At 41.6% G+C, this 23,445-nt stretch overlaps 1 protein-coding gene across 1 annotated transcript in view; it reads left to right on the top strand.

The window, feature by feature from the left end:
* LOC148029484 (uncharacterized) overlaps nucleotides 1-23,204 on the top strand; it is a 67,266-nt gene extending 44,062 nt beyond the window's left edge. The window contains exons 9-15 of the mRNA XM_087688323.1: nucleotides 376-550; nucleotides 632-829; nucleotides 956-1,003; nucleotides 1,676-1,813; nucleotides 21,670-21,752; nucleotides 22,276-22,391; nucleotides 22,489-23,204. Of these exons, the coding sequence (XP_087544449.1) occupies nucleotides 376-550; nucleotides 632-829; nucleotides 956-1,003; nucleotides 1,676-1,813; nucleotides 21,670-21,752; nucleotides 22,276-22,391; nucleotides 22,489-22,568 (838 nt within the window). The 3' untranslated portion in view covers nucleotides 22,569-23,204. The remainder of the gene's footprint in view (nucleotides 1-375; nucleotides 551-631; nucleotides 830-955; nucleotides 1,004-1,675; nucleotides 1,814-21,669; nucleotides 21,753-22,275; nucleotides 22,392-22,488) is intronic.
* Nucleotides 23,205-23,445: the final 241 nt, after the last annotated feature.

Below are 23,445 nucleotides of genomic sequence, written 5' to 3'. Positions count from 1 at the left end.
CTGTGCCTAGTCAACTGACCATGCAAATCTGTACATAATCTTCCTTGAAATGTTTGACAGTGAAGATGTGGTCTTTTACCTTAACACTTTATCCCTGTGCTGTTAGGACTGTGGTGTTCCTGGATGCTTCGTTTTTTAATACAGTTTCACTGAGTATGGGAGAGTTCTCTCGAACAGAAATCTTCATTAAAGTTTCATTGATGATCCCCTTCAGTGTAGATGAGCTAGTTGCAGTTTGGGAGGGCTAGAGGGTTATAAAGCATAGAATTCTTATTATTTTGGGTAGGCTGGATGGTCAGTGTGACCAATTCAGCTATAATACATCCCTTATTGCTAAGTAGGTTGGTTCATTTGTTATGGGTGTGCTGTGTGCAGAGCATTTAACGTCTCAGGGAAAATAAAGCCTGAAGAAGCTGTTCAAGCAACTCTATCATCACTTCCTGATGAGGTGGTAGAGTCTGTTGGCTTCACTTCACTTCCAAGTGAAGATGCTCTGGCAGAACGCCTACGTAAACTAGAGTACATAAAAATGCAGGATGAGCTGATAAAGGTAGCTATTCTTTCATAAATTTGAACAATACTACTACTGCTTCAGTCTTTGACTGTGACACTCTTTATGCTGCGCTTGTAGCAAGAGGCAGAAAAGGAGATGCAGCAAGAACGCTTAAAATCTGGTGGAGAATCTAGTCAAACAGATCAAGCATTGGAGGAAATGAAAATAGCTACTGCACAAGAAGCAGCACAAAAACTAGCTTTTCAGAAAGCAACTGAAAAGCAGGAGCAACTTTGCAAGTTCAGCAATGCACTGGCAGTTTTGGCATCAGCTTCAGTTAGACAACTTACTTGCTGTGTCTCAACAGTTTATTTTACTGAAGTTTACTTGCTGCCAGAATTGATGGAATATTCTTCAGTTCCTCAACCAACTAATCGGTTACCATTTGTGATTTAACTGTAGTGTGTTGGCAAGGAGCGAGCAGAGTTCTTAAGGCTTGTGAATCAAGAGGTATGGCATGTGCAGTAATGGAGGTATAATTGAGTATAGCCTTGATATGGCAAGTTCTATGTCTAAGCACATTGTTGTTTGTGTCTTTTTCCCTTCACGTCTTGAACTACATTTTTGTATCAAGCAAGTGAAGCAAGCTTTGTGCTTTCTGAATAGCTTAGACGTGAAAGTGGCCTTTTCTTGCACTATCTTAGGTGAAAAAATTTCTGACAGTATGCAATTGTCACTGCGTGGGAGGGAGAGGAAGGAGGGGGATTTGATTTCATATTTTACTTCTGAAAAACTTGTTAAACTGTGTCCTATTCTCGAAGCCGTATTCTAAGGAGAAGGAAGCCAACATGGATAGCTGAATGCCACATAACACACAGAGTCTTCTTTTGGGTACTGATGATTGCTGTATGCTCTTTTGAAGAGAGCCTCATAATTATATCTTTAAACAATCTCCTATCAAACAACGATTAAATCTAGTATAGTTAACTATTATTTTCAGTTCAACACTTGTTGATTATTAATCTGGTGATTTAAATAAATCATTGTGAAGTTCAAATGATATATTTGACTGTCACACTTCTGTGGGCATGTGAGCACAAGTCTTTCTGGTGCGGGATTAGAACTATTTTCTCTGTTTTTAGGACTTTCTTTCCCTGATGTCTTTTATATTTGCATTTGTAGATTGCACTCTATAATGAGATGGTAGAAAAAGAAGGAATTCAAGGTGCAATGGAGGCAAGGAAAGCGTACCATGCTGCACATGAGAATAGAGAACGTGACAAAGAAGGGGATTCAATATCAAATGCTCTGAGGGAGAAGGTCTTTCAGTGTCTCTATTACTCTGTTTATTGGTGTTTCTCCTTTTCTAGCATTAGATTGTTCAATTTTGTTGTTCCTTGTGTTCTTGGTAGCTAAGTATTAGATATGATCTTCTTTTTGTATATGGGTGTGGGTGTCTTGTATATTAATCTATTTGAGTAGTTTCAGAAAGAAAGAGTGTTTGTCTCTTGTTAGCTTGTGATCTACAAACCGTTCTGTTTAGAGGATTATTGAATTTGCACCTTTAGGTAGCAGATCATGTTAATTGTCTCTGTTGCTACAATAAAAATGGATTGCCACTGAAATTGGTTCGGCCTAGGTTACAGAGACACTTAGATGTGACTGTGAATTTGAAGTGGTCATATGCTAGGTGTGGGACTTTTAACTGCAGAGTTGGATGTACTTACTTTCTCAAGATAGCAGTGCAGTCAAGGATGAAGATGATAGAAAATGGGAGAGGATTCAGCACCAATGCTCAGTGCATTGAGCTGAAATAGATATAAAAGACTGTATAAATCCTATTTTATTACTTGTTTGGAAGCTGTTTATTGACCTCACATAGTGGTCCACCATTGTCTTAGTACCCTGGCTGCAGCCAGCCAGCCAACTGGTCTGAAGTTCTCATGAAGGAGAAACCCTAACCTTAGCACTCTTGGTGCTCATCAGGCTGTAGACGGGGAAGCCAAAAGAGAGAGAGGAGCAATAATGTGCCCCAAAACAAGAACCCTAACCTTAGGCACTCTTTATACTCATCGAGCTGTAGTGGGCTTAGAGATGTCTAGGGACTCCGAAAGCTTTCAAAAGACCAATACCCCTTGGTCAGGAGCCAAAAAAGGAGAGATGAACAAGAGGACTGATGCTGAGAAGTTTGTGCCTCACTGGAAAAAAGACAGCAGTGCAGCGCTTTCCCCTTAGGGTGGCCTGATGGAAAGTCAACTTCAACAGCTGTAATTTCTAGTACTATATGAAGTACTTCAAACCTGGAACTACCTGAAGTGTATTAAATCTCGATTTGCAAATGGTATGGTTATGAAGCAAGAAAATCTATTGTGCCTGCTTTGCTGATCCGAGAGGATCATGGACTTCTCGACTTGAGCTTTGGGGATTGCTTAGTGAATCCAGGTCAGCAAGTTTTTGATCATGCAATTATTGCAGAGAGAGACTTCATCTCTGGTATGGTCATTCATGAGCTTCGGCTTTGTGTATATTTTGTCACCATTTTTGGGTGTACATATATATATCTCTTAATTCTTTGTATGGACTAGACTCTGGACCTGTGCGCAATATAGCACACAATTCTAATAATTTTTTGCCTGTTCTTTCAGCTCTTCTCTTCTGCACATCTTTGCAATAATTGTTCTACTATCAAAAAGTTTGTCTTGGTGATTTAGATAATTTGACATTGGGTTTGCTTGGAGATGTTGATGTTCCACACTCTGTGTTTATAATACCTCTGTTGTGCTAGCCTACTTGGCAGCATCACTGTTTACTTGGTCTGTATTTTGGTGTTTTTTCCCTTTAAAATAAGTACGTGCACTAAATTGTGAAGCCATGAGCGCAAAAGCTTGTGGTGCGCATTTGTCGGACCTCACAATGAGTGTATTGAGTAGAATGTGGCCTGTTGTGGCTTGCTGCCTGGTGCTGTTTCTGAATCTGCTCCTAGACTTAAGGGAATGAATTTGTATATTCCAACATTTAGAGCATCAGGTTGCTCTCTCAGATAGAGGTGTGTATGTTTATCAAGGACTAGAGGCAATGCTCCTTGTGGATGAATGAAAGATTGTGTCTACTTTGTGAAAGCAGCTCTTACTATTGAATTTGATTCACTATTCATGAATCTACCCATTGAGGGCTAGATGTGTGTCACGAGTCACTAGGTGGCGATACTTTTTGCAGTTGCTTTCCTTATTTACTTATATAAATATTTTATTTTTCTTTTCTTTAGTTGCTATTGCTTTTTACCCCCAGAGTTCTCTGTTGCTTTTTACTCCCGGAGTTCTCTTGGATTTAGACAGGATCTTTGCATAGCTAGAAGAGGCAGCCATTGGGACAAATTGGACTAATGGTGGTTGAGCCTTGGGACTGATTCCATATTGAACGGGCACTGAAGAATAGAATGCTAGTGGTTTGGGATTGTGTGCTTAGCCACTGGAGATGGTGCAGGACACTGAGTGTGGCCAAGACAGAAGATGCACATGTGAGAATGCCCATGGAATAAAAGTCACCATAACTAAGCCACATTACACTTTTTGATGTGGTTGCAATGATAAAAGTTGCCGAGAACAACTTGAGGAATGCAGGGGTCACCATCCCTAAAATTTAGGGAGTTAGTATTTTTGGATCTCAGAATCAGTTCGTGTCATTATCTTCGGTTTTGCATGAGGATTAATTCTCTGGTCTGTGCCGAGATTAAAATTTGCACCAATCATGGAAAATTTTAGTTTGGAAGATTTAAACGGGAAAATTGTTACATGTATGCCATGTGTCACAATTTGGGCACAAATAAGAGAGAGAGAGAGAGAGAGAGAGAGAGAGAGAGAGAGAGAGCATTAAAAAAAAAGTAATAGGCAGGAGGGGTAGATCTGAGAGTGAAGTTTTCAGGGGCTGAGGGCAGATTGCTGCAAGTACATCAGCTATGGAGAGTTCTTCGTCGTCTCTGACTCATGTACAGAGGTGGAGCTTACTCCCTCTGGTCAACTCTCTCTCTATTCTAAGAGAAAATGCCTTGCATGACGGGCTGATTCGATTGAATGTACAGTTTTGTGTTTTCTTTGCACTTTTACTGAGGCAAAAGCTTCACTATTCAAATTCAGGAGTAGCTGATTGTTTCTCCAATGCAAGAATTAAAGAAAGTGATGACTACGCCACATAGGAACAATGTTTTCAGTTTTGATTTAGTGCTGTTTGTTGGACTGTTTTACTGTTGGAATGATGCCAGGGTCAAAGGATTTGTAGTCCAACTAGTATGGAATAAATCTGGAATGGAATAAGGCTGAGAATATGTCAAGAAATAGATAAAAATAGTAAATACAGAGTTTTGTAGACTGCAATTATGCACTTGAATTATTGAGTTATGGTCACAAAAAGTGTTTTCCTACTTGGGATATTGTTTTGGATATATTGGACAGTAAAAACAGTAAATACAGAGTTTTGCAGACTGCAATTTTGCACTTGAATTATTGACTTTTCTTAATTGAGATGTTGTTATGGATATATTGTATTGTCCTTATGCAGCTGAAATTTGCTTAGAAAAGATAGAAGATAACTGCTCACAAGTTTTGTACTTTGGAACATTTCATTTTTGTAAATTTTTATCTTTTAATTGAAAAAGAAATACTGAAAGGGGCGTTGGACTTTGGGGCCAATCTGGTGTTGAGCGAGGGAGTGAGGTCTCTGTTTGTGTGTGTATGTGAAAAGACCAGGTATTAATTGAAGGGACTACTGCTTTATGTGAGTCATAGACCGGTTACATGGCTCTATTCTCGGGATTTGAATTCTTTTCTGTAAGAATTTAAGCTTGGACATTTTTGAGTGAAAAGGCCATACACAGGTTTTTTTAGAGATTACAGGTGAGAAAGACTACAAGATTTTTCTTGGTTACAGTATTTGTTCGATACAGGAGTAGAGAGATGGCAGACATGGACAAATGCAAAGGAAAAACTCCCTCATGAAGAAGAGAGTTTTTCTTCTGCTCATAGGCACTGAACAAAGAGTATTGGTGCACAAGTATCAACACCTTCTAGAACCGAGATTGAACCACAGGATGAGCAAGAACAAGAGGACTTGTTTATGACACAACTCCTTAGTATGGTTGGTTCTTTTGAATAGCTTGTAAAGAATCCTCGGATGCAAAAATGTTTGAAGTCACATAATGAGGATTCTCAGGTTGAGTCATCACATCATACTATGGAGCCCTAAAAAAGACAAATCTCTAATGTGCTTGAGCATGTGGAAAAGACACCAAACATGGAGAGGGGTCCAGTGCAACAAGAAGCACAAGCACAGGATCAGGGAGGGAATGGCCAAGGTAGTAATGCACAAGTGGCACGACAGACTATTCCTCCTCAATTTGCTACCTATCCTGGTTACTTTGTTGGTGGGTTAGTTTTTCAAGCAATGGTTGGATTATCCACTGGTTATCAGGGATACTTATCCAAAGGGCCACTATGAATGATGCCTATTGAGGCTGTGAACCCACTTTATGCTAATATTGGTCTACAGCCCGGTTATCAAACTTTGCGGAGTCCTTATTTGATGCTTGGAGTACAGAATGTAGCAGCTGTTTTTTTTCAGCCTAGTGGGTGTTGTGCTAAGAAATGCACTTAGCGACTTACACAGTCCCAAAACATGCTTATTTTAGGCTTATTTTAGCCAAAACCCTAAAACGGGGAGTGGATTGAGAAAGTTAAGTGGGAGAGGATCTAGAATCCTAATTTTCTATAAACTGGCAGCTAGCTCTCGACTCCTTTATAATCTCGTTTTTGCAGGTTTCAGGTGTTACTAGCTTACTGCCACACCCCATGTCACGGAGGACATCTCAGCCCTTGTTGTCCATCACTGTTCATTACAGTCTGGCGCCTGTTTCCAGCCCTCCACATGCTAATTACTGTGGTTTTTGCCTGGCGACTGACTGCTGTTCATCTGCATTGCTGTCGTACAACCTGCCACGCCAAAAAATTGTTGCGTTTGTAGGCTCCAGCTGCTGCCCTGATAGTTCTCTCTCTTGTCTGCAGTTGCTGCAGTCTTTCTCTCTCCTGCAGGCTATCTTGCCTGCGTTTTCAGTCTTTTTCTCTTTTGCAGGCTCCGTTTTTAGTCTTTCTCTCGCTCGCAGGCTGTCCTGCTTGTGTTTTCAGTCTCTCTCTCTCCTGCAGACTCCGTTTTTAGTCAGGTTGTCATGCTTGCGTTTTTAGTCTTTCTCTCGTGTGCAGGCTCCTTTTTTAGTCTTTCTCTCTCCTCACTGCTGTCTGCATCAGATCCAGCTTCTCACTGCTGCGTTTGCTAGTGTTCGATATCCGGAGGTTGCCTTGCTGCGATTCGGGATCCGTTCGGAGTACAACACACTCTCCAGCTCAATACCCCTGCCTTGATCCTAGAGATACAAGAGTTCGAGGTTCAGTATTCATTCACTGCATAGTGTGTTTGCTGCATGAGCATCGTATTATTAGTAGTCTTATCATTTCATTTATTCACTGTGTTCATTGTCTCTGAGTTACTCTAATCCTAATCCTAATTGTGTTCTTTTTATTATTCTGTGCTTTGTCGTACGGTTTTTGTTTATGTTTCTGTGTTAGGATATTTTTTCTTTACATGGTATCAGAGCTTGGTACTCTCTGAGAAACCTAGGATTTTGATTTGAAAGCTTTTCGCAAGAAGCAAGAACAACAATAGGTTCATCTTCACAGTTTCATTTTCAGTCTTTAAATGATAAAAATGAACAAAAAAAATGTGCATCTCATACATCTCACTTTCAAAACCCACCCATCTCACCACATTTTTCCACTGCTTCACCACTTTCATTTACACTATTAATATTTCCATTTCAGACACTTGATATCGCACCGCACATCACTTCGAGGGGTTATGGAAACATATGCATATCCTTTAGGACCTCATGCTTCTCTTAGTCGGGTGGTGTTCCATCTGCCTCATACACACTTTTGAGATCATTGCAGCCTGGGTATCCCACTCAGTCTCTCCCGAGTGTGGATCAGTTGTCTCCACAGTTTGCCTTCATGGCATTGCCTAGTGGACCTTCTGGTCATAATATTGTGTCCCAGCCTTACTTTGGATAAGGCTACTGTTTCCGAGTGTCTTCACCTACACCGGCATCTTATGGAAACATTCATGTTCTAGTGTCTCCGCATCAATCGGTACTCATTGGACACTCACAGCCTACTTCTGCCTAGCCGTCTCTTCCCCCTCATTCTTACTCTTATCAAATACTCTCACCTCCATCATCTTTCCCACCATCATCTTACTCCACTCACTCGACACCTGATGGTTTTAGCTCATCTTCTGCCAAGAATGCATTTAATGACGAGACTCGTTTTAATGGGTCAAACTTTACTACTTGGTTGAATTTGATGAGACATGTTTTTGATTCACAAAACCTATGGAATCTAGTGTAGGGGTTGGAACTCCAATCCGATCTGGTATTTCTTCCATACGAGGTCGTCTGCTCATGGAAGGCTAGGAATGCCTCCGCTATTGTCGAGCTGATGCAGGGCTTATTGTCAGAGTTTCATTCTTAGCTTCAGCATTTTAACTTAGCGTCAGAGCGATGGACACACATGACTGACCGTTGTGCGGCTCAAGATAAGACTCGTCGTATTAATCTTGACCATGAGCTTCAACTTTTCAAAATCACTGACCGGGATGATTTGAAAGTCAAGTTGACTGAGTATCGACGTCTCCTCGCTGAATTCTCCACTACAGGGACTCCCAAGTCCTCTGACGATCAAGTCACATTGTTCCTAAATAAACTCCCCAAGAAATACTTTAATTTTGTGGAAGGAATAGTTTCAAAGCCTACCATGCCTACATTCTATAAATTTGAGTGTTAGCTGTTGCGTTACGTACGGTTGTTCGATCAGTTTTATATGAATTCCTCTTCAGAGGGGGCTCTTGTTGCTCATTCTCAGAAAGGTCAATAAGGAAAGGACAAACCAAACCAAACCTCCACTCAAAATCAAAATCAAACTCAAAAGCTAAATCAATCTGGGGATTCTCAAGGAAACTCCCAGTCACAACTCAAACTTGGGTGGCAGAATGTACCTAAAAAGAATAGGTATTGCCAACAATGTCAAAAGGCTGGCCATTTTGACGACGAGTGTCGATCAAAGGCACGAGGCACAACACCAAAACCTAAGTCTCAGACCCCGGCCCCTCAATCGGACAACCCCCAGAGCAAGGGAGGCAAGGTGATGACAAGGGGCAGTTTAAAGGTGAGACTCACACTGCCACAGTACAGTCATCTCAATCGACAACGTTCTCAACTCCAGAGGGCTTGTTTGATTGGTTTGTAGAGGACCATATCGTCTCCATAGAGACATCAGATGCGAGTCTCGTTCAAATCTGTGAGTTGCCTCTCTACGAGGTTACTGCAAAGGCCCACACGTCACAACCAAGCACTTCAGCTCTAGTTTGGATTGTGGACAGTGGAGCTACACATCACATGACTCCTATAGAGGACATTTTCCGTACCCGAGCCCCTGCAACCGGGCGGGTCCGTGTAGGAAATAAATCCTCGGTCAAGATTCAGACTCAAGGTTGCATCAGTTTTGCCACTAACAAGGATACGGATCTGGCTTCGCTGGACAATGTATATCATGTCCCTTAGCTTGGGGTGAACTTGTTATGTGTTCAGTAGCTTTGTCGGTTGGGGTGAGCAGTTTTCTTTACAGCTATCACAGTCGAGGTTCTTGACTCTCTGACTGGTTTAGCGAGTGCTCGCTGTGAGGCACAGCGTAATGGCCTGTACCACATGATACACTTTCTGACCGAGCTGATTGCCGAATGCTCCGTGTTTCATAGCTTCCACGCCTTAGCCACATCTCGAGAGCCTATGCATAATGAGCGTCTTTAGCATTTTCGCTTAGGGCATCTTGGTTATGACTCACTTTATGAGTTGTCACGCCGTGAGCTAGTTGAGGGCCTTCCACGCTTAAAGCTAGCTCGAGATGTCTATAAAGCCTGTCAGCTAGCAGCACCGTATCCCATTTCCTCAGCAGTCTACACATAGAGCTGAGGAGCCTCTTAGATTGATTCATGTTGATCTTTGTGGGCCAACATCCACTGCTGCTTTGAACGGGGCACTGTACTTCTTTTTGATAGTGGATGATTATTCTTGATACATGTGGGTGTACATCCTCAAGCATAAGTCAGATGCTTTTACATATTTTTTTGCTTACGTGCTGTTGGTTCATAACCAGACTGGTTGTCGTGTTGGGTGCATGAAGAGTGATAGCGGTGGTGAGTTTGTCTCCCACGAGTTTTTCGAGTTTCTACAGAAGCATGGCATTTCTCGCGAGCTCACCTCTACCAACTTTCCCTCCCAGAATGGAGTCGTAGAGCGTAGGAACTGCACAGTCATGGAAATGACACGCTCTATGTTGTTCGCGGCAGAGTTTCCTGAGCGCCTTTGGGTTGAGGTTGTTAAGACTTCGGTGTACATCCTCAACCGGTGCTCGACTGTGGCTCTTCCTCAGAAGACCTCTTATGAGGCATTTTTTGGCTCTCAGCCTGTTATTTGCCACTTCAGAGTCTTCGGGTGTCGTGCGTACACACACACACGCTCGATGACAAGATAGGTAAGCTTACCACTTCGGATCAGACACGGCTAGTGGCTATGCCTCTTGATTCTACTGTCCACTTGTCGAAGGATACCCTAGGACAGCCCTTCGATGCACACACCTATCATTCTGTTGTAGGAAAACTTCTTTGGTTAATTCATACTAGGTTTGATTTAGCTTACTCAGTTAGGATACTCAGTCAGTATTTCACAGTACCTAGGATGCCACATTGGATTGCATGACTTCGTGTGTTGCGTTATTTGCGGTGTGCTTTTTCTTATGGCTTGACATATAGTTCTGGTTTATGTTTGCAGGGGTACACTGATTTTGATTGGGCAGGAGATCTTGATACGCGGTGTTCCCATGGGGGCTACCTCTTCACCTTGGGCACGGCTCCCATTTTTTGGTCCAGTCGTAAGCAAGAGGCAGTGGCGACTTCCATGGCCGAGGCTGAGTATTGGACTCTCTTCGATAGCACCACCGAGGCCATCTATTTGAGAAGTTTATTAGTGGCGCTTCATTTTCCATGTGACTCTTCCACAGTTGTCTACTACGACAACCAGAGTGCCATTGCCCTTGCGGGCAATCCGATCATTACACCACAGACACGGCATGTGGGAGTCCACTTTGACTTTTCTAGAAAGTAGGTTGAGCTAGGCACTATTCGCCTAGAGTTTGTGCCTTCATCAGATAATTTTGCAGATATCTTGACCAAAGCGGTCAACTGGCCAGTTCTTCAGTACCTGCTACCTAGGATCGGCTTGGGTACACCCTCCCCTACTTCTTTAGTTTGACGGGGAGAGGGTGCTTTTCTCTTGCTTTCCCTTCCAGTTTGAGAGGGGGCGGCTCCTACTCTTGATCGTGACAGTGATGATGCTTACAGGTTTTTAGACATTACATTCACTTATTCTTTTGTATTGTATTATGGGCATTTGTAACTTCATCCGCACTATTAAGATGACTTGATTGTAAAAGGGCACTTGGACAAGTGAATACTTCCCCTGCGAGGGCACTGTCCCAGTGGCACCGTTGCATAGTATATTGCATGAGCATGACATCTTGCATCTCCCTTTGCATTAGCCTATGCATTGGCATTTTGTTCATGTCAACATGCAACTGTGCGCATTTATCCCTTTTTGATCTTTTGAAGTGGTTGCCTCTAGGATCCACCATATTCGTAGCATAACACATGGCAGTTCTCCTAAAGGCAGTTTTTCTACCCTTGCTTGCTAAGGCCATCGGTTTTTTTTTTTTTTTTTTGGCCTTACATATTCAACACATACACTCACTTTTATCATCCTTAGGCACTTATCCTCGTCAGTGCGAGGGATTGACTTGCTAGTTTTGTGAATAACTTGGGTTTAAAACTCTCTTTATCTTTTCCTATCTGCGACTTAATCGGCCGTTGCTCCTATGTTACTTATGTATTTTCAAAACACTTTATAAAAAGAAAAGAAAAGAAAAGAAAACAAACAAGTCCATTGTTGATTCCATCCGCCTTTGTAGGCCTTGGTAGGCCCTTGGGCAGCCGACGAGCACCCTTGGTCCGATACCCTGACTTCTCTGGGGTGATTACTTGGGCTCCCTTAGTAAGATATCCATTGCCTCTGTAGTTTGGGTAGGCCACTGGGCAGCCGACGTGTATCTTTTGTCCAATGCCCTGTTTGCTTTGGGATGGGACGCCTTGGGGTAAATCAAAATTTAGGTTGGTCTACTTTTCTCGCCTTATTTTGGGCCTGAGAGGGGGTGTTGTGCTAAGAAATGCACTTAGTCACTTAAACAGTCCCAAAACATGCTTATTTTAGGCTTATTTTAGCCAAAACCCTAAAACGGGAAGTGGATCGAGAAAGTTAAGTGGGAGAGGATCTAGAACCCTAATTTTCTATAAATTGGCAGCTAGCTCTCCACTCTTTCACAATCTCGTTTTTGCAAGTTTTAGGTGCTACTAGCTTGCTGCCCACACCCAGTCACGGAGGGCATCTCAGCCCTTGTTGTCCATCAGTGTTCCTTACAATCTGGCGCCTGTTTCCAGCCCTCCACACGTTGATTACTGCGGTTTCTGCCTGGCGACTGACTGCTGTTCATCTGATTGCTGTCGTACAACTTGCTACGCCAAAAAACTGTTGCGTTTGTAGGCTCCAGCTGCTGCCTTGACAGTTCTCTCTCCTATCTGCAGTCGCTGCAGTCTTTCTCTCTCCTGCAGGCTATCTTGCCTGCGTTTTCAGCCTTTCTCTCTCCTATAGGCTCCGTTTTTAGTCTTTCTCTCTCTTGCAGGCTGTCTTGCTTGCGTTTTCAGTCTTTCTCTCTCATGCAAGCTCCGTTTTTAGTCTTTCTCTCTCCTGCAAGCTGTCATGCTTGCGTTTTCAGTCTTTCTCTCTCTTGCAGACTCCGTTTTTAGTCTTTCTCTCTTCTCATTGCTGTCTGCATCATATCCAGCTTCTCACTGTTGCGTTTGCTGGTGTTCGACATCCGGAGGTTGCCTTGTTACGATTCGGGATCTGTTCGGAGTACGACATACTCTCCGGCTCATCACCCCTACCCTGATCCTAGAGTTACAGGAGTTCGAGGTTCAATATTTATTCACTACATAGTGTGTTTGCTGCATGAGCATTGTATTATTAGTAGTCATATCATTTCATTTATTCACTGTGTTCATTGTCTCTAAATTACTCTAATCCTAACCTTAACTGTGTTCTTTTTATCAGTATGTGCTTTGTTGTACGGTTTCTGTTTATGTTTCTGTGTTAGGGTATTTTTTCTTTACAGTGGGTATATGGTAGCTAAGATAGGTGAAATTAATGTTGATAATGTGCCTAAGGGACTCCCCTTTTTACAACCACCTATCTATGACAACTTGCACCAAAAAGTGCAAAGCCTAAAGACTATAAAGAGGGTGGTCAGACATTAAAGTTTGAAACCTTCAGTGATATGCAAGATAAGGTGAAAGCTTTGACATATATAGAGCAGTTTGATGCAGCTTAGACTGGAGGGAATTTTACTAAGATTTCTAAGGTGTGGAAGGTTGTAAATTTTTTGAAAGGTAATGCTTTGCAGTGGTGGAATATATTGTTGATGCAAGGATATGCACCTGCCACTTGGGCCCATTTTAAACAATTGTTTGCAGCTTCATCGTTAACTAACACGTTTGAAGTAGATGTCATGACTGCATGGCATAAATTGGAGGCGGAAAATTGTGTAGATTTAGATGAGTACAAAAAGAAATTTTGGGAAGCACTTTTGTCCATGAGTTCTTATAGGATAGTGCCCTTGTTAGAACAAATTGAGAAGTACTGTTGTGGTTTGCTCGAAGCCATTAGGGATTATTGTACCAAGACCAGGGTTACAAATATGGTACAATTAATTGAAAATGCTGGTGTGGCAAATGTTTTGTTGAAAGGAACTTTAAAGACATTGAAAAGAAGGATTCTCAGTGTAAGCAGGATCATGGCAAGAAGAAGAAGCAATTTCTAGAAAAGACCAGCTTTACAAAGAAGTATTTTTGGAAGAAAGGTTTTCAGTTTTGCAGCCTCAGACTTCTTTTAAACAGAGCAAAGGATAGAAGAGGCCACTTTTTGGCAAGTCATTTGAAGAAAGAAAGGCTTTAATGATGGCTGGAAAATGTTTTATATGTGAATAGAAAGGCCATATTGCTTCTAAGTGCCCATAGTAATCTTCTAAAGATGCAAAGGATAAAGATGCGCCAAATAAAAAGAAGCCCAACATTGGCTTAGTGCCTGATATGGTGGGAGATCAATCAGTTGATGATGCTACAGAATTCTGCAGAGCTTGGGGAAAGATCAGAGATTCCACAGTGCTTATTTTCTTTGATCTTGGAGCTCGTGCAAACTTTATTTTACCGGCATTGGCAGCTAAGCTGGGTATACGTGCCGAGGAAATGAGACTAGTTGGACATGCTAATTTGGCATGCCCAGGACATACTAAACGTGTCACCCCCATTCTTGGCAAACTCCGTATGCACATTCAGAGCTATGTGGATACAGAGGAGTTTTATATTATACCTTTAGAGGGTTGTGATGTTCTATTGGGTATTTCATAGTGCCACAGGAAGCATGCTATCTTGGATACTTACAACAGAACGATTACTTTTGTACATAGGGGCAAGAGTCATGTGTTAGATGTGAAGCTTAAAGAAGAGTTTGTCCTAGTTGTTTCTGCTTCTGCAATTACTTCTGTAATGAAAAATCATATTTCTGTGTACTTGGTTTTTGCAAAGCAAGTTATGAAGTTAACAGTAATGTGTTTGTACTAGATGAAAGTAGATGGGTTTTTTTGGATAATTTTAGTGATTGTTTCTCAAATTCGTTACCAGGAGAGTTATCCCTTGAGAGGTCTGAAGATCATACCATAGATTTTATTCCAGGGACTAGTTCTCCCAATAGGCCACTGTACAGGGTCAGTGCAGCACAGTAGAAAGAGATTATGACACATGTTAATGAGCTTTTAGAGAAGGGACTAATTCAGCCCAGCAGTTCTCCGTTTTGTTCACTTAGTGTTGCTAGTTAAAAAAAAAGATGACTCTTGGTGAATGTGTATTGACTATAGAGCCTTGAATAAGAACACAATCAAGAATAGGTTTCCGATTCCGAGGATAGATGACATTCTTGATCAATTACAGGGAGCAAGAATGTTTAGCAAGATAGATTTGAAAAGTGGGTACCATTAGATTAGAATCAGGCTAGAGGATATCCATAAGGTTGCTTTTAGAACGACATTTGGTCTCTATGAATTTTTAGTCATGCCGTTTGGATTAACCAATGCTCTTGCCATGTTTAACACGATGATGGATAGAATTTTCTGCCCTTATCGAAGTTTCTTTGGCACATTCTTTGATGATATGATTATCTTTCCAAAGAATGAGGAGCATAGAAAACATTAGTTACAATCTTTAATGAGCTTAAGCGTAATGCAAAGATAGAAGCAATTGTCTCTTGGCCAGACTTGAAAACTGTTCATGATGTCCGCAGTTTTCTTGGCCTATGCTCTTACTACAGAAGATTTGTAAGACACTTTGCAGAGATTGCTTCTCCTTTACATGCGCTTGAAAAGAAGGATGTCAAATGGCAATGGACTGACAAAGAGAAATCAACATTTAGATGTTTGAAGGGGAAAATGACTACAGATCCAGTACTTATTTTGCCAGATTTGTCTAAGCCATTTGTAGTGTAGTGTGATGCATGTGGAAACATCATTGGTGCTGTATTAATGCATAATGACCGAGTTTTGGCATACAAGAGTAGAGTACTCTCTATCGTTGAAAGGACTTACCAGATTTATGAGAAAGAGTTATTGGTTGTGATCCATGCACTTTCTAGTTGGAAGCACTCTTTGCTTGGTGCTGATTTTGTAGTGCAAAGGGATCATCAAACACTTAGATACTTTCTCGCACAGGCTAAATTGTTAGAGAAACACATGCGTTGGGCAAATTTCCTATCTATGTTTCATTTTCAGATAGTGCATGTGGAAGGCAAGAAGAATGTAGTTGTAGATGCTTCATCTCGCAAACCACAAGTGTCAGCTGTTTCAATTTCTTATCACCATGAATTGGATGATATGAAAGAGCAGTATGTTGATGACGAAGATTTCTCTGAAATCTATGAACAATTGATCAATGGCCAACATCATGATCATTATGTGTTCAAAGAAGGCTTTATCATGATGCATGAAAGACTATGTGTTACAAAATAGCTAAGGTCAAAACTTTTGTTAGAAAGTCATGCTTCACCGTATGCCGGACATCATGGTATAGATGCTACAGTCAAAGCGGTAGAGACTTTCTTCTATTGGCCAGCCTTGAGATCTAATGTTGATGCATATGTCAGATCTTGCCTTGTATGCCAAAAGGTCAAATTTGTTAGACAAAAGGGACCAGGGTTATTGCAACCACTGTCTATTCTAGAAAGGCCATGGGAAAGTATTGCCATAGATTTCATTTTTGATCTTCCAAGAACTTCTTCAGGGAATGATGGAATCTGGACTATCATTTGTAGATTTAGCAAACATGCACATTTCATTCCTGTAGGGAAAAAGGTTAAGTTAGAACACATGGTAAATATATTTATGCATAATATCTTTAAGTACCATGGAATGCTACGGTCAATTGCTAGTGATAGAGATCCAAGAATGACTAGCTTGTTTTGGAAAGCATTGTTTGAAAACATGGGCACTATGCTGAAATTTTCATCTTCTTTCTATTCACAAACTGATGGACAGTCTAAAGAAGCAAATTCGACTGTTTTAGATCTACTGAAGTGTTATGTTTTAGACCATAAGACTTCTTGGAAACACTACTTGCCATTGGATGAGTATGTATATAATAATACAGTGCACTCATCTATTGGCAAAGCACCTTTTGAGATAGTGGAAGGTAGAAAGAAACTGCCTCCCATTTTGCAGACAAAAGATAAACATTTTTGAAGTAGATTGTTATGTAAAAGACGGGGAAGAAGCATATAAAAAAGTCAAGTATGCCTTAGAAAAGTCACAAGCTAAACAGAAAAGAGCTGTGGATAGTCATTGTCGGGAACTCTTGTTCAAGAAGGATGATTGGGTCTTATTGCATTTTAAAAAGGCACATTTGAGAAAATAGAAGGGTAAGGAATGTTTGTTTCCAAAGCTGAGTATGTGCTACTATGGCCCTTTTCAAGTCTCAGAGAAGATCAATGACGTGGCATATAGGCTGAAATTGCTATAGAATTGAAAAATTCATAATGCATTCAATGTGAGCCTATTGAGGTCTTTTATTGGTGAAGTGCTAGAAGATATTGTCAAGAGGAACAGCTTGAAGTAGAGGAATTAGATGAGATTCTAGTTTTTGAGCAGATCCTGGCACATAAGGATAGGAAAGTGAAAGGTAGAGTTATAAGAAGATTTTTGGTGAAGTTCAAGAATTATTTACCAATGGATGCCAAATGGATGGAAGAGGCTGAATTGACAGATTCGCCTCAGTTATTGCAATTTTACCAAGAAGCTTTCTTGTTGGAATCTACAGTGACTTAGAATGCTTTTTGAAGCAATGTACATTCTCTATTGTACAGTTGAATACTGCATCTCATTGAATAATGCACAATGTATGGTTTACACTTAGTATTAAGATGTGTATCATTGAATGAAATCTCAGTGCTTTGAAGTTGTATTTGTTACACTTCAGTTGAATAATTATACATGTTGTGACACTAATAGTTCGCGGATACGTGCTATCGCCTTGTGTTCCATTCGGAAACATGTATATTAAAAAGGTTCCTAGTACCATAGTTGGATACATGATGTGATCCTCCCCCATATGAGACTTGAACTTGCAATGGCACAAATGGTCGTGGGAAAACTCCTACCATCGCCTTGTGTCATCTGTTAGCAAGTGATACATGCGATGGCACTAATAACATGGAGAATCTTGTTATCGTCTTATGTCATTTAGTTAGTATGTGTAGCATGCAATCGAGCTCGCTTGCTTCTTTCAAAAGGGGGGTATGTCATCAGGTGGTGATACTTTTTGCAGTTGCTTTTCTTATTTACTTATATAAATATTTTATTTTTCTTTTCTTTAGTTGTTGTTGCTTTTTACCCCCAGAGTTCTCTTGGATTTAGACGGGATCTTTGCATGGCCAGAAGAGGTAGCCATTGGGACAAATTGGAGTAATGGTTTGTTTGAGCCTTGAGACCGGTTCCATATTGAATGGTAACTAAAGAATAGAATGCTAGTGGTTTGGGACTGTGTGCGGAACATCAGACAACCAACAGAGAAAAAACTCGAGGATTCTTTCACTGACAGCAATCCTAAAGGATATGCAGCCAAATCGTAGTGGCAGACATAAATCAACAGAGGACAGACTTATGGATTCTTTGAATATGCAGCCAAGTCACAGTTCGACTGTACCTAAATGTAGAACATTAGACAACAAAGTAAAAACTCAAGGATTCTTTCACTGACAGCAACTTTAAAGAATATGCACCAAATCACAGTGGCCACATTACACTTTTTGATGTGGTTGCAATGATAAAAGTTGCTGAGAACAACTTGAGAAATGCAGAGGTCACCATTCCTAAAATTTAGGGAGTTACTATTTTTGGACACCAGAATTTGTTCACGTCATTATCTTTGGTTTTGCACGAGGATTAATTCTCTGGTTTGTACCGAGGTCAAATTTTGCACCGATTATGGATAAATTTAGACCGGAAGGTTTAAACGAGAAAATTGTTACATGTATGCCACGTGTCACAATTTGGGCACAAATTTCCAAAAGAGAGAGAGAGAGAGAGAGCATTAAAAAAAACGTAATAGGCAGGAGGGGCAAATCTGAGAGTGAGGTTTTCAAGGGCTAAGGGCAGATTGCCGCAAGTACATGAACTATGGAGAGTACTTCGTCGTCTCTGACTCATGTACGGAGTTGCAAAGACTTGCTTATCTTCCTTGGCTTCTCCTTGTGCAAAGGTTATTGTTAACCCTTCTGGGGCCTTGGACAATTTGAGCCCATGTTTAGGTTCACAATTTGGGGTGATGGAGTTGTGGGTGGCTCTTATGTCTACCACTCACTCTACCTTTGAGGTATAAGTGTTGGACTGCTACTATGCAAGCCTCCATGCATTAGGGACGAGCACTAATTGTCCCCACCCTTGGGTGGTCTAGGCTCTCATTGCTTCCATTGGGGATTTCTAAGATACGTAGGAGTTGCGGCTTCTCTCCTCCATACGCACTAGTGGCTGCCACTCTAAATCCGCTTGATGAGGTTGTATCATTCACGGAGCATTGGTTTTGATAGTGGGATCCTTGGCACTTAAAACATCTAATCCTTGTGGTCAAGCCTTGGGGTCTCCACCATGATGTATTTGATCCCGTAGACCCATATGATGCACTTGGAGTTGGTCTGTAGTGGCTGTTCCCCCATCGGCCAATTGCTTCTCTTAGCACTAAGGCGGATTGTGATGCGGCCGTGTTTATGCCTGAGACTTGACCCTGCATCTCCCGGAAGGGGCCTCTAGGGGTATTGGGTCTCGGGGTCCAAGAGTTGTTGGTTGGTATTGAATCTAGTCTGGCTCCCTTGGGTTGTCCTTCTCCCTTCTAGGTCAACTAGCCTTTCAACTATCCTCATGGCCTGAGCTAAACTGGTTGGCTCCGGTCTCTCCACATCTCTTCTTTCCCATTCTTACATGCCGAATAGGAATCCATGTAGCTTAGTGTCGGTGTCCATGTTGGGTAGCTGTAGTATTAGCTACCTATATTTGCTAATATACTTTATCTTCCCTTGTGTTTGCTCGAGATTTCTCCATTCATCTCAAACTTTCAATTTCTCCATCTTTGGGATGAAATAGTCCTTGAGTTCCTCTTGTAGTTCTTCCCATGAAAAAATCGTGCGTCCTTGCTCCTGTTCCAATAGGTATCAACTAGCAATGTCTTCCTCTAAGTAGATGGTTGCCACTTTTCCCTTCCTGTCTTTAGTGATATTGGCATACTTTAAGTATCTGCCTACTTCTATGATCCACTTCTTCAAAATCAAGTCGTCTCTCTCTCCCTTGTACTCGGTGGGTTGGGGCATTTTGAACTTGTCGTAGTCGTCTTGTGAATTGTCAGTCTTCTCCTCTTTCCTATGGTTGTGTCTTTTGTCTTTTTTTTTTTCCTTCTTCTTGTTGCCTGCTTCAACTACCTTCTCCTTGTCTTTCCTTGTATCTTGAGCTCTCCTAGAAGTCTCTCTCTACCTAACCTATCCATCTCCTCTTGCAATCTGTCTCTTTTCTCCTCTTCCTATTGCTGTATCACCCACTCTCTGTAACCTTGCTCCACTTATAGTTTTCTTTTCCTTTCCTCTTCTTCCTCCATTTGTATGTTCCTCTGGATTGAGTTCAATAGGCCTGACATGCCCTCCAACTACCTCTCTAGGATGGCTACTTTCTCCTCTTGAGCTACTTTCCATTCTTGACCTCAGCTCTTTTTCCTCTTTTCCATTGTTGGGATGGGTGCATTCTGTCTGTCGTCCTCCATGTAGTTGTGTGAAGCCGCGCCTTAGCTTTTGGTGTTGTCAACTTGGGGAAGCCGCGTTTCACCTTCGGATGGTGGTCATGCCACGTGGAAGCTGTGTCACGTCTTCAGATGTTGACTGGTGTCAGGGTCGTCGTGCCGGAGGTTGATGCGACGGGGGTTGATGTGACGTGGGGCAACACGACGTGGGTCGTCTTGACACAATTTCTTTGGGGCACTAGATCTCCTCTCTTGCTTCTGTGAGCACTCCACTCCGAGCAAGAGTTGCTTTGATACCAACAAGTGTGATGCACTTGCTCTCATTCACTCACTCAACATGGCACAAAAAGGTTACACGATGTGTTAGAGCAAGATAGGCACATCCCAGGACTACACCCTCGTGACGTTGCACATATGAGGGTTCACCATTGGGTATAGGAATCACACGTAGAGTGGAAACCAAGCAAGGCTCAAAGTCACTACTTTTGGTAGCAATGCCATGGTATAGCTACAAAGCCCTTCCCAAACACCCACCACCCCCGCCCCCTCTTGAAGATTCTTGAAGAAATATCAAGTTTGTAACATCTGTTTTCGAATATTTGATATTCTTTTGGGTTTATCTTGTAGAATTGCATTATTGATTATGCAGATAATGAATAAATAGGGCTATATCTTTGAATATTACATGTTTGCAGCTTCTAGGACGTATGTTTTTTGCTATATTTTAAGAAATGGTTTCCAGGTGATTCCTCAAAATTAATATTAGGGGGAACTGGTTTGAGACCTTGCTGTCACTTCTGGCTACTTTGGTCAGTAGGAAGTAGATTGTCTTGGCAGTGTACCATTGTTTGGATTACTAGCTAGTCGTTTTTGAGGGGCTGCAGTACACCCAGAGTTGTGATCGACACTTGTGCACAAAAAGTGATCTGGTGCATCCTTATTTGGGCAGCCGAATGGATGATCTATGTGACCATAATGCAAACTTCCTGTATGAACAGAAATTGAGTTTGCATATATGTTATTGAATTGAAAACCAGAACCAAGTTTTTTTCACCTTTTCTTCTCAACAAAACAGCTGATGTACAGATGGACTGTGTTGATACTCACTCTGATGTAGACAAAGAGGTGCAACAAGAGGTTTTCACCATAATAGACTACAAAATATTCATATTTTCTGTGTGCAGACTCGTGACTTCTGGATACAGTAGTTCTTGGGAGAGAGGACTGCTGCCATTGATAACCTAAATCCATCGGTTTGTTAGCCAGAAGCTCTCCTTTGACCTGGAATTGTTCCGAATGCTTTTGGGTATAGTTATTAGAAGTGGCCACTAGAACAAGGACTTGGTTATTCTGTGACAAGTTTCTTTCAGTCTCCGTGTGAAACACAAGCATAATGCTTTCCTTCTAGGGATTCTTGTGATAAAGAAAAGTCTATTCAAGCTTGTATAGATGTCAGCTTGCTTCGTGGCTTGTGCATTGCATCATCCATTAATTTGTCTTTCCCCAGTCGGTAGGAATCTGGTGAGTTTGAACTAGTATTAATTGTTATATGACTTTGTGGGCGAAGCCTATCTAACTTTGGGGTGTCTATATAGGTTGATTCTTTGCTGCATAACTTGGAAAAGGAGCTTGATGATGTTGATGCTACAATTGGAGATAAATTCAAGCTTCTTGACAAGTAAATTCAATAAAATTGGTTTTCTTATTTGGTATTGTCTTCATCATATCAAGCATTTGGTATGTGATGCATATGTAAGCATGCTGTGTGTGCTTGGACACATACACAGACCGACCTTTGTGTGTGTGTGTGCGTTTTTGTTTTTTTTTTTTTGGGAGGGGGGCGGTGTGTGCAGCGGGTGGGTGGTTCAAAGACAGACGACCAGCTGGGGGAATGCTTACAGAATCAAGTTGAAACCAATTTACTGGAGCATGTGTACACACATACACACGACCCCACCAATTTACTACAGTGCACACGCATGCACACACACACCCCCTCCCTCTCACCGCAAAAAAATAAAAAATAAAAATCGTGTGTGAATTGTGTGTGTGTGTGTAGAGAGAGAGTGTGTGTGTCTGTGCACATACATGTGCCTTGTGTGCGTGCTCCATAGATTGGAAATTATGAAGCCATGCACACAGTGAAACATTACGCTTAATGGGAAAACTGATCTATTGTTGACTTTATGCATTGATTTCAGGGATCGAGATGGTAAGATTACACCTGAGGAACTTGCTGCTGCAACGATGTTCCTTAAAGACAGCCTGAATCAGGAATCCCTTCAGGAACTTATCAGCAATCTTGCTAAAGATAAAGGTACAAGTTTATATGCTACACAAAATTCTTTCCACGAGCATGTTTGTTATAAATCACGAGTCATTCCTGTACTTAATCTGAGTATTCTTGTTCGCAGATGGGAAAATTCTGGTTGAAGACATTGTGAAATTGGGAACTGCCACACCTTCAGAAGAGGCTAGTCAAACTGCTGCATGAGGCGAACATTATAACATCACCTCGACGTTTAGAATCGTGCAACCTGGTCAAGGCTTGCTCAACAGAGCTTGTTTAAGCTTTTGGGATATCGTTTCTGTAAGAGGAGGCTGGCTGTTGCTAGCAAGTATACAGGGACATTTCTTAGATTTTAGAAATCTGAAGGAATGAGGCCAGGCGATGGTTTGAGGGCCGGGGAAGGGGGGGGGGGGGGGGGGAGGGATTGTTTTCCGAGGGACATGGTGGCCAGTCTTGAAGTTTTGATGATCAAACTGTCTTGAAGTTTTGATGATCAAACTGAGTGGTCACATGGCACGAGTGGATTGATCTGTAAGGTTTAACAGGCATGGACTGCAACATGAACAGGGAGAACAAAAGTCCAAAAACATGGACTGTTGCTGTGTCGAGGAAGCAAATCTGCGAGGGTAGTACAGGGGTCATTTCGAATACCGTTGCTCTGTCGCAGATTTGCACTAAATTTGCCTACATGGCGGCCAATACGCGTATTTTTGCATTTATTCTTGCTGCAAGCCACATTTCAACATTTATGCAGTGCAAATTCAAGCTGCTAGATTTGGACTATTGGCCATGATGTTTTCGGACAGTCCTTAATTAAAAGAATGAGAATTCTCATTGCAATATTATTTCCTGAGGTCGAGACATAGCAACTGCTGTAGATATCTAACGAGCAGAATTACTCTCAGGCATTGGCCTTGTGTGAAATGTTCAGTTTTGTCAATGTTATATAGAGATGTTGATGAATTGAGCCGAGGGCTTCTTCACTCGTCTAGACTACTGCTCATATAAGAAATACACATATTGTGTTTTGGGTTGTCTGTCTATCTTCACGCAAATGCGGGTGTGTAATCATTATGGTTCT

Source organism: Lygodium microphyllum, chromosome 11, assembly GCF_053477565.2.
Source record: "Lygodium microphyllum isolate KBCC chromosome 11, Lygodium_microphyllum_v1.1.10, whole genome shotgun sequence".
Lineage (NCBI taxonomy): Eukaryota > Viridiplantae > Streptophyta > Polypodiopsida > Schizaeales > Lygodiaceae > Lygodium > Lygodium microphyllum.
Note: the sequence above shows the minus strand (reverse complement) of the source record. Positions and strands in the feature narration are given on the sequence as shown.